The sequence below is a fragment of the Mixia osmundae genome, assembly GCF_000708205.1.
Source record: "Mixia osmundae IAM 14324 unplaced genomic scaffold scaffold_17, whole genome shotgun sequence".
Lineage (NCBI taxonomy): Eukaryota > Fungi > Basidiomycota > Mixiomycetes > Mixiales > Mixiaceae > Mixia > Mixia osmundae.
The window spans coordinates 79,288-89,741 of NW_014575547.1; the positions used below are offsets into that span (position 1 = coordinate 79,288).

General features: G+C 55.1%; 6 protein-coding genes across 6 annotated transcripts; 3 read left to right on the forward strand and 3 right to left on the reverse strand.

Annotated features, from left to right (window-relative positions):
• Position 1: 1 nt before the first annotated feature.
• L969DRAFT_80598 (uncharacterized protein) lies at positions 2–1,236 on the forward strand (the record flags this gene model as incomplete). Its single annotated transcript, XM_014709264.1, has 3 exons — positions 2–507; positions 556–1,089; positions 1,179–1,236. The coding sequence occupies 3 exons, from the start codon at positions 2–4 to the stop codon at positions 1,234–1,236; spliced, it is 1,098 nt and encodes a 365-aa protein (XP_014564750.1).
• Positions 1,237–1,261: 25 nt separating this feature from the next.
• On the reverse strand, positions 1,262–3,749 carry L969DRAFT_55533 (glycoside hydrolase family 23 protein; the record flags this gene model as incomplete). The annotated part of the gene is made up of 11 exons (XM_014709265.1): positions 1,262–1,354; positions 1,411–1,511; positions 1,559–1,654; positions 1,708–2,410; positions 2,454–2,604; positions 2,772–2,813; positions 2,865–3,088; positions 3,136–3,281; positions 3,327–3,349; positions 3,399–3,458; positions 3,508–3,749. 11 exons carry the CDS (start codon positions 3,747–3,749, stop codon positions 1,262–1,264), a joined length of 1,881 nt encoding a protein of 626 aa, XP_014564751.1.
• A 174-nt stretch (positions 3,750–3,923) lies between these two features.
• L969DRAFT_55532 (uncharacterized protein) lies at positions 3,924–5,038 on the forward strand (the record flags this gene model as incomplete). The annotated part of the gene is made up of 2 exons (XM_014709266.1): positions 3,924–3,942; positions 3,993–5,038. The coding sequence occupies 2 exons, from the start codon at positions 3,924–3,926 to the stop codon at positions 5,036–5,038; spliced, it is 1,065 nt and encodes a 354-aa protein (XP_014564752.1).
• A 4-nt stretch (positions 5,039–5,042) lies between these two features.
• On the reverse strand, positions 5,043–7,780 carry L969DRAFT_613710 (uncharacterized protein; the record flags this gene model as incomplete). Its single annotated transcript, XM_014709267.1, has 8 exons — positions 5,043–5,855; positions 5,905–5,959; positions 6,008–6,177; positions 6,239–6,450; positions 6,852–7,074; positions 7,131–7,415; positions 7,477–7,637; positions 7,693–7,780. 8 exons carry the CDS (start codon positions 7,778–7,780, stop codon positions 5,043–5,045), a joined length of 2,007 nt encoding a protein of 668 aa, XP_014564753.1.
• Positions 7,781–7,917: 137 nt separating this feature from the next.
• Positions 7,918–9,311, forward strand: L969DRAFT_97539 (uncharacterized protein; the record flags this gene model as incomplete). The annotated part of the gene is made up of 7 exons (XM_014709268.1): positions 7,918–7,951; positions 8,008–8,047; positions 8,103–8,330; positions 8,394–8,699; positions 8,751–8,986; positions 9,047–9,204; positions 9,252–9,311. The coding sequence occupies 7 exons, from the start codon at positions 7,918–7,920 to the stop codon at positions 9,309–9,311; spliced, it is 1,062 nt and encodes a 353-aa protein (XP_014564754.1).
• A 91-nt stretch (positions 9,312–9,402) lies between these two features.
• On the reverse strand, positions 9,403–10,380 carry L969DRAFT_55494 (uncharacterized protein; the record flags this gene model as incomplete). Its single annotated transcript, XM_014709269.1, has 1 exon — positions 9,403–10,380. The coding sequence occupies one exon, from the start codon at positions 10,378–10,380 to the stop codon at positions 9,403–9,405; it is 978 nt and encodes a 325-aa protein (XP_014564755.1).
• Positions 10,381–10,454: the final 74 nt, after the last annotated feature.

Here is a 10,454-nt window from a genome sequence, read left to right on the forward strand (position 1 = left end):
CATGTCTGAGCACAGCGTCAGTGGACTTCCGAAGACCTACAAGGCCGCCCAGGTCAAGTCCAAAGGAGCCAAATTCGAGCTTATCGATGTCGAGCTCAACTTGCCCGAACGTGGTCAGGTGCTCGTCAAAGTGCTCGCGTGTGGCGTCTGTCACTCGGACATGACGACCAAGTTTGAGGCCATTCCTGGCATTCTCCCTCGAGTGCCCGGTCACGAGATCATCGGCGACATCGTTGCGATTCACGAGAGCGAGGATCATTGGAAGCTCAATGACCGAGTAGGATCTGGCTGGTTCGGAGGCAGCGATGGTTCTTGCAAGCAATGTCGTCAGGGGAGCCCCATCAATTGCCCCAAGCTGGCCATCAACGGCGTCACTCGCGATGGAGGATATGCTCAGTATGTCACCCTCCGACGTGAAGCCGTCGTCAGTGTGCCAAAGGAGATGGACCCTGCCGAGGCTGCTCCTTTAACTTGTGCTGGCATCACTACCTACAACAGCATGCGCAAGTAAGTCTGCTTGCTTTGGTAGCAAGGCCGTGCTTGACAGTGGGGCAGCATGGGCGCACGACCTGGAGATCTTGTCGCCATTCAGGGCATCGGCGGCCTCGGCTCGCTCGCAATTGGCTTTGCTCGTGCGATGGGCTTCAGTACTGTAGCACTCTCATCGAGCTCGGCCAAGAAAGATCTAGCTACCAAGCTTGGCGCTCATCACTATCTCGACTCGAGCGCAGAATCTCAAGCAGATGCGCTGCAGAAGCTCGGCGGCGCAAAGCTCATCGTCTGCACCGCGCCTTCCCAGGAAGTCATCAACACGCTCCTGCCTGCTCTCCAGCCTGGCGGTACTTTGCTCCTGCTCGCTATCTTGCCCAGCGTCACCTTGCCCGCTCAGCAGATGGTGGCAAAACGGTTGACAGTACGCGGCTGGCCGTCTGGCTCGCCGCCAGACTGCGAAGATTGCATCAACTTTGCACAAGTCGAAGGCGTCAAGCCTATGATCGAAAGATACAGTCTCGATGACGTCGAGGCAGCCTTTGAGCGCATGTCATCCAACAAAGCTCGCTTCCGCGCCGTTCTCATTCCCGATCACAAGTGAAGCCATGCACATGTAATCTCTGCCTCAATGCACACTCAAAGCGTCCGATATAGCGCGACTGTGAGTACAAACATGCATACACAAGCATGAGTGCCAAGACAGATCCAGCTGTGCAAAGGGGATGCGAGGGTCGTGAGATATAGCTTTCGTCAGGTCGGTCTTGGGTGCTCAGGATTGATCACCGCAGACAGCGAGATTCTGGAATGTGCCTGCTTTGCCAGAATAGGCGCTCTTGCCTTGCATCCACCAGTTGAGCAGTTGCTGCGCGGGCAAGTCAGTCAGAGGGCCGTATGGGAACACGGCGCGAAGTAACCAACCTGCAAGTAGTCGAGATTGTTCTGGCAGACGCAGCAACCTGTGCTCGCTGCTGCTGTGGCTGACGTGTAAGTCATGCCTGGCGTCCAGCCATTGTATTGTCCTGTCCGCTAATGAGCTCAATCTTGAGTGCATCAATGCGGTGCTCACCAATCGTGACGAGAACGCTGCCGCCGTTTGATGCGAGCGTAGTGGCAAAGTAAGCTGCTGCAGTCTTGACGTTGAAATCAGGATCGTTGCAATTGCCTATCGCGTTGCACAGTCAGCACGAACTTGAAGGCAATCCAGCCGCGACTGACCATTGGGCGCGCCTCCGCATTTGTCCGACGTGATCTGCATGAGACCGAACGCGCCTCCACTATCGCCAACGACAGAGGGATTGCAGCTCGACTCCTGCATGGCGAAAGAAGCGAGCAAGATAGGCGGAATATTGTTGAGTGCGCCGTACTTTTCAAAGATGGAAAAGTAGTCCTTGCAATCGCTGAACGTGCTGCCTGCAGACTCGAGGGAGGTGTAGACGAGCTCGTCCATCGTCACTTTGGCGGGTGCCCAGCCTGAGGACGGGTTCGATTTTGAGATGCCATTGGTGAGGAAAGCTTCGGATCCGTTCGGGCCGGCATCGACGGTGGACTGAGCCGTCGCGCCTGTCAGCTTGGAGACATGTCCTGATGAGGCAGTCCCGCTCGTCGTCGAGGTCGTCGTGTTACTCGTGCCCGCAGACGAAGAGGTCGAGTTTGACTTTGACTTTGACTTGGACTTGCTGACTGCTTTGGAGTTGGCCGTCGTGAGACTGTCGACCACGCTGCCTTTTGCAGCCGCCTTCTTGCTCTTGGTCTTCTTCTTCATGACCTTTTGCTTGTGGTGCTTTGCATGCCTGTGATGGCTATGTTTGTGCTTGTGATGGTGTGACTTGTGCGTCGAGACTTCCATCTCGCATTCCTGCGCGTTGACAGAGACCGGCGCGACGATGGCAAGTGCGACGGCGACAAGAATGGCAAGACGCTTGAAGGTGGTAGTGTGTGCGAACATCGTTGCTCGTGATGACTTTGTCCGACAAAGGCGTGAAAAGGTGTGAGCGCGTTAGCTGAATGTGATGATTATGAAAGAGGGTGCGAGTCTGAGTCCAGCTCAAGTGTGGTGGTATACGATTGCGCTTGTTCGAATCAGTCTGCCCTAGTTCTCTGCGTGGACTCGACCTGCGAGCAAATGTCTTTCGGCGAACAGAAGGTCATCAAATATCGAAGGCCATCAAAAACGCGTCGCGTGTCGCGTCCAAGGTCATGTCACTGGCGACCCGTCGTTGATTTTAATATTTGCAATGAGCTATAATTCTATGAGTTTGTGCGAGATGGATCAGGATTACTCTGATTTTTGACGCTTTCCTGGCCTTTGCGACCCCATGATGCTGCAGATGGAACACGTTAGAGCAGTGCGAGCATGACAACAGCAGCCTCACTGTTTCTCGGTGACTTCGCAAGCGTCTTCACCCAATAGCTCGGACTTGTTTTTCATGCCCGACCATTTGGGCAGGCCATCGGCCAGATCCATCGTCCTCTGGCTGTAGAAGATATGGCAAGATGGGTGAAACGATGCCGGCAGCTTGCCGTCTTTAAACTTGAAAGTGCCAGGATAAGCAATCATCGTCGACCGGCCCTCATCGAACATGGGCGAGCGACAGTTCTGCTCCCGAATTAATGGCGGTTGTATACATGCAGTGATGAACGCACTGTGCAAGCGACTTTGCAGGGGACATAATGGATTGATTTCTTCTTTTCAGTCGAGAAAAAGTCGAGGCTCTCGCCTTCGTTCTTGCTCAATCGAACAGCAGCTTTGGGGAAGATGACGGCGTGCTGGAACGGTGCGCCGTGCAGGCCTGTAGATTTATTAGATCAGATCTTTGAATGCACAAAGAGCGTACGCTGGCAGTCATGACAATGGCAGCTGCGGCAGCTTTGTTAGCTCAGTATCGCTTGAGACGGTCTCAGCGTACCATTTCGACGACAGCGGATCCTGTGAAAACTCGAAGCCGACGTTGCCGCACCAGCAAGAGCTGCGACCAAGATGAGCCAAAATCGGCGGAAAATCTATCATTCCCGCACGAAGTGTATTTCACCTTGAACTTATCGCCCGTAGACTCCCACTTGTACGGAGGCTTGGACATAAAGTCTGTCTCAGAGTCCCCTCCATCCTTGCTTGGAATGTCCGGACTTCCTTCCCATCCGGTTCCGATGTCCGTGAGCGCATTCTCGCCGTCTGGGAGATCTTTGTCCTTGCTTTTGTCTAGTGCATCCTGGACCTTGGTCGCATGCTCTTTAGTCCTTGGCACCTTCTGACCAGCCATGATGATCCACTGCAGTACTTACAGAGTGATGACGGTTGGCCGATGGGCGAAAACTTGACATCAAAGACAATTCGATCACGAGAAAGCAGTCGCGACCCGCGAAAGACAGTCACGAGCGAGGCACTGCATCCTCGGCAACGAGACGACTGAGCCCATCATCCGCCAGCAAGGTCCATGCCGCTCGATGCGAATCGTCAGTGATATGCTAGTGACATTGCACATGCAGGCTGAACCATCAAGCAGTCTACACGCTCGATCTGAAGCCTATCACGCAAGGCGTCGCATTGCAGCATCACGGCGACGTTGTCTACCTCTTGCGCGCACCGCATGACAGCGAGGAGTCTCTCACGTTGTACGATGGCGCGACAGAAGCACAGCTTGCAAGTCTGGTCTATGTGACCGTGCGCGCTCGACGTATCACGCTCGTCAATCCGACTCAGCATGTGCAGATGGAAGTGCCCACAGGCGCTCTGTCTGCCCTCAAGGGCTTTCGCTGGACATTTCGATTCGAGAATCTCAAATTTTATTGGGATCGCGAGGTCGTGCTGGGCAGTCAGCAGAGGTCCTACTCGCTCTGGCTAAGAAGAGCGCCCGAACCGGATTGGCAATTGATGATCTGCAAGCCTGCGAGAGCGAGCCTGGAAGCAGACGAAGGTCTCGCTGCTACGCTTACTATTCTCGACTACAACCTCAACAGGGCAGGGCCTGCAGAGATGGAAGACCGTAAAGGTTTCGAGCTCGTCGCGCTCATCACGCTTGCCTCCTTTTTGGCGCCTACGATTCCATCCATCGCGCCCCCTACAGTACCGGTCGAGACAGCTAGGAAGACACCCGCGCCTGTGGTCAAACCCGCAGCTGCCGCAGCAAAGCCAGGCTTAACGACGCCAAGCGTGCCTCGACCCAAACCGCGCTCGCCCGTGCCAACGGCAACGAATGAGATTACCGTCAGCGAGCACAGCGAGACGGTGCTGTTGCTCAAGCAAGCTGACAGCATCTTACGAGATCCTACGATCGTCTTCATCAAGCTGCTCGCCCAAGGCGGCGCAGTACCGATAGCCGTCAAGCTTGCCTCAGAAATCAAGCGACAGATCCTCAAGCAACGAGGAGGAGATCTGTGGATGTATCTCGTCGATACGAGGTCCTCAAAGACCTTGCCTACTGCAGCAAATACGGACACCGGCCTTTCGCGAACGCTCAGCAAGCTCAAGTCATATAAGCAGCCAGAGACCATCACCATCTACCTCTCGCGAATGCCGCTGGCTGAACTGGACCCCAAGAAAGCCAAATGATGCATCAAATCTCGAATTCTACCGTCACATGTTCTCGCGAGAAGGTCGTTCCGCCTGGCAAAGCTATTGCTGCGCAATCGCCCGAGCAAGTAAAAATCCAAGCGGTTGACCAGCCTAAGATCAACTTTGTCCTGAGCCACGTGCACAGGGCAGGCATGAGCTGGGCTTCGAACACTCTCTGCGCGCCACATTGCTCGCATAGAGGCGCACGGGCGGCCTCGAAAGCGATTGCGCCTGGCAGGAAAGCAGCAGGCGCGTATGCTGTTCGCGTGACTGTCGTCATGCCTTGCGATCCGGTAGACGCTTTGACGAGGTATCGTTCGTAGGCCGGACTGGTAGACGAGTAAGGCAACGGCTTTCCGGCATATTCGTACCTGATGAACTGACTAGGCTGTCGGGAGAGGACATCTTGGAAGTGCAGGAATACAGAGTCAACGCCTTGTATCCTTTGCACTTCATATGACTCCGATGCGCTCTTGCTGGAAGGATCGGGATGATCATCTAGATATGCTTTGGGTTCCTTCTTCTTGCTCTGCGCTGCCTTGACGGGCGGCTCAAGCATCGCGAAGCAATAGCTCATTGGCCAAACGGCGATGCCCCAACGCGTTGGCTTGTTCAACTGAGTCGACTGAGTCGACTGCGTCATGGCTACCGCACTCTCAGATGGTCCCGGTGCTGCGTCTTTGGACGCGGGGGTGGCAGAAAACGGGTTGTCGCCAAAGAGGGCATTGCCAAAGGTCGAGCTCGAGTCTGCCGAGAACGGATTGACAGACGTAAGCGCGGATGCGAATGGATTCAGAGCTGGCTCGTCCAGCTGCTATTGTACTGCCTCAGCTGATGCGCCGTTGAGGACGCACAAGGCTCACCGGCTTCTGGGCTTCTTGGCCAATCTGTCGCGTTATACGCCAGACGAACAGACCTCTGCTTGATGATCAGTCGACGTAGGCTATACAGGCAAGCACAACACACCCGTCGTCTTGCCCTACGCATTGCGGGCTGGCACATTGAGCGATGAGCAGTGTGCGATATGTGAGCTCATTCAGGGGTGCAGCAATGGCGCCAACGAAGTTGAGGTCCTTGGTGCAGCGGGGGCATTGGCCTGCATGCGTTCGAAGGAAAGGCTCATAGTGATACGATGTCTGCGGGCCCCGACAGCATTTGCATGTGTACAACGAGCCATCGACAAAAAGGGGGGCTCACGAATTGACCACCGAAATAAGTCAGGGTAGGATCTCGAAAGAGTGCCTCTCTGTCAGACTGTGAAGCGGGCTCGCCATCTTCGAACAGGAGCCAAGTGCCCGTTGTGGCTTGCCGGTCAATGTAAGTCGTCTGCGAGCTGTCATCGTCATCGTCGTCCGGTTCGCTGAAATTGCCAGAGTCGGCAAATTCGACGGCCCTCAGCTTTGCTGCCACTGCACGCACTCTCTATGAGCCAAGAACTCTGGGAGAGTGATCGGGATGAGGATGAGGGGGCTTCAGTGGTAAGGTAGCGAAGGAGCATCGGTCATGCGAGCTGCGGCCGTCTCTTGCGAGAAAATTTGCCTCGACCAGCGAACCCTCTGACTCGTCATCTATAATATCGTTGTGTCATCTTTGACAGTGCGGGACCTGATGGCTCTCGCTGCTGACGAGGACAGGAAGGAGCCGCACTTACTTTTTCTCAAGTTCTGCAACAAAGCCAAAGCGCGCGCGACGCGATAGATCGATCCTGTGCGGTCACGGCGTTGCATGATGCATGATCTACAATGTACAGCTTCGTCACGTCGTCATCGCTGAACAACAGGACTCCTCGGTCGGGTCGTAGAAGACTCACGTGAGAGCGATTTGCTCTCTGTATTCCATCCTACTTCGTCCTCCTGATCTGCTTGCGCTTCGAACATTCTGCGGTTATCGACCGTCGAGCCATTGGGCCGCTTGTGGGCTGTTCCGTTCGACGAAGCAGTGACTGGCGGTGGCGGATCTGACAGTGGAAGCGAAGAGTATGTACCTCGCCTGACATGGATCGCAAAGGAGTAGAGACACAGTATAAAGTAGATCTGCGGTGTACAGCTTTCAGCGCTCCGTCTTCGGCGCGAGACGAGCGATCGCTTACCCTGACGAACCAGCCGATCAAGATGACAAAGCCAGAGAACGCGCGTTCTTCTCGCCAGACTGCCTGAGCTGCCATGGCTCTCGCCTCAGGATCCGATCCGCCCACTTGGCCGACGTTGGTGCCCTCTCCCATGAGCTCTCGTTGGGCGTCTGAGTTGGCTATCCTCCTGCCGTCGTGGGGATCGTAGACGTACCAGACGATGGCGAAGAAGGCCGTCCAGACGGTCGAGATGAAATGATCCAACGCGTACAAGTGAGCATACGTCAGAGTTCTCTCGACGCTCTCCTGTTCATGTGAGCCCGCGTTGAGCCTCTCCGGGCAGAGCGCAAGCAAGATTCGGACTCGCCTCTGCTACACCCTTGAGACCCCAGATGCAGAGACCGGCAGTCGCGAGCGAGTAGAGATACATGCTGACTTGGGCAAACGTTCCCCCGTGGAAGACGGCAATGATGCCATACACGCCCGCGACCTTGTTGAGCAGTGCAAAGAGTGTGATGATGGTCGCGCCTGCACACGTAGGTGAGCCTTGCTCGAGTGCTTGGCTGTCCGACTGTGCGCGTACCTATCTTGATGTCGAAGAGACCGATGAAGGAAGTGAGCAGCGGTAGTCGGCTCGGCAGCTTCTGGAAGACGAGCTCGGCCGGAGCCATACTCGTTGCGTGACTCAGTGAGCTCTCACTCTGCGGGGAGTGAGGTCGAGTCGAAAGACGTCGAGCAGCGAGCAGCGCGACAGAAATTCAGTCGGGTCGGGTCGAGTCGACTCCCTTGCCGGCCAAGGACGGGGGACATGCACAACGGCAGCTCGATCAAGCTCTTGACGGGCAAGCCGGACTGCTTCGGTGGATGATCACGTCCTGACCAGTCAGCTGTCTTGCAGGTAACAGTCATCCTGCCCTGGCACAGGCAGTCGCAGAAAGGCTCGTCGGCGTCAGCTGCCCAGTGCCTGTCGCTGAGAGTGTGCGCGACAAGCAGACTAGGACTACGGCTGTGTCAGTGTACGGTCAAGAAGTTCTCAGACAATGAGACTTCGGTCAGTATCGGCGAATCCGTCAGAGAAGAGGATGTCTACATCCTCCAGACGGGCTTCAATCCTACACCGATAGCCTCAGACAAACCTGCTTCCTCACGACCCTCCTCGCCCAACTATCTGCCCGCAGCAGATCCGAACGACTTGCTCATGGAGCTGCTCATCCTCATCTCGTCAGTCAAACCCCCTTGATGAGACAAAGACGCGCTTCTTGTGGCTCATCACGGGTCAGATAGAGCTTGCAAGACGGCTTCCGCCCGACGCATCACCGCCGTCATTCCTTGCTTTCCCTACTCGCGGATGGACAGGAAGGACAGATCGAGAGCGCCCATCACGGCCAAATTGGTCGCCAACATGCTCCAAGTGGCAGGATGCGATCACGTCATCACCATGGATCTGCACGCTTCTCAGATCCAGGGCTTCTTCGAGATTCCCGTCGATAACTTGTGGACGGAACCCCTCATGCTGAGCTACATCAAGCTCAACGTACGCGATTGGCATAACAGCATCATCGTCAGTCCAGATGCTGGCGGTGCGAAAAGGTACTTTTCAGATACTGGTCAATGACATATCAGATGACTGAGGAAGATCAGAGCGACAACACTTGCAGATAGACTGGGCGTAGACTTTGCCTTGATCAACAGGACAAGAGCCCGGGGTCAGAATGTAGAAAGCTCGTCTGACAAGATGGAGGTCCTCGTGGGCGACATAAAGGGGAAGAATGCCATCCTGATCGACGACATGCTCGACACGGGCGAGACGTTGCAACTTGCTACCCAGACACTCAAGAGCTCGGGGGCAAAGACGGTCTATGCTATCGTCACACATGGTCCGCAACGATGTCTCATCATGAGCCTCCTTTTGCTCACATGGACGATCCTGCCGACAGGTCTCTTGTCCGAGGACGCGCTAGACATGATCATCCAGCTGCCGATCGAGAAACTTGCAGTGACGGATACGATCTGCCAGCACGAGAAGACCAAGCGAGCGCTCGACAAGCTAGACACCATGTCTGTCGCTCCTCTCATCGCAGAATCAATCAGACGGGTCAGTCTCATTCAGAACAGTTGAGACGGATGCTGACGAGCTCATAGACCCACAATGGAGAAAGCTTGAGCTTACTCTGGAGCGAAGGCGGGGCAGCAGCATTCTAGACCTTTTTCTTTGCTTCTCATGCATTTGTACGACCTCGGAACCAGCCGAAATTGTATCAATCCTTGCGGGACCTCTTTTGCTCGATGGGGATCATCCAAAGTGAAAGGTGTCGCGTAAGACATGCCACACTGCCCCATAGGTCTTTTCTACTTGCGTCTCTTTGACGACTTGGCCTGTCAGGCCCTCTCGTTCGACGAGTGTACAAGGTTGCTCTGTACTTGCTTCCCAGAGTAGCGAAGTTCTATTGCCGTTCCGGTGGAGTATCGAAGCGACGAGCAGATTGACAAACCGTTGCTCCTTGTGCGTCGCCATGTAATGATTGGCGACTTCAAAGTCGATCGGCGTCAGACTGATGGCATGCAAATGGTATGCAGGACTCCAGTAGCTCTTGCTCTCACCGTCACGTGCAGGGAAGTATCGCCAGAGTGTGTAGCCCTCTGGCATGTCTGGTAATTGCTCGACATCGTGTCCCGGCAGCTTTTCCTTCTTCATGCGATACTTGTAATTGCCAGCGATGGACGAGACAGTCTCATCGGTATCGAGAGGGACTGCATAGTCGGCCGCACCTCCGCCAAAGCCGACATCGGCCAGAAAGCGCGTATCTCTTCGATCGGACACTTCGACGAGCATGACGAAGTGTGAAAAGGGCGTCCAAGCATAGTCCAATCCCGTAGGATCTTGATGCCTGTTCAAGTATGTTCTTGCGCCTACATCTGACACTCTGAAAGGCGTTGGCCAAGAGCGCAAAAGGGCAGAAAAGAGCGTGTTGAGTACAAAGCAGAACCCGCCGCGGCGTTGTTGGACGACGCGCGTATAGCAGAAATCGAGCTTGCTGAGGTAGCCTTCACCCTCTCTGAGGGCGATCGGTCTATCGGCATTCGATGGATCTAGCTCTGCGAGATGGATGCCTGTTGTCTCAAAGGGCACGCTCAGGAGATGAGCAGATTGGAGTGTGTTGAGCGTTGCGAGCGTCGGCGGATCGTCAATGATCGACGGAGGTAGACCTATGCGATCCAGATAGGCTACGATCTGCTCACGAGAGAGAAGGGGACGTACGCCCCAAGTCATCGATCGCAGTTGGCAGCGGGCAGCGCCGAGTGTGTCGTAAATAGTTTTTCAGATGGACTCGCCTGTGCCCAGAG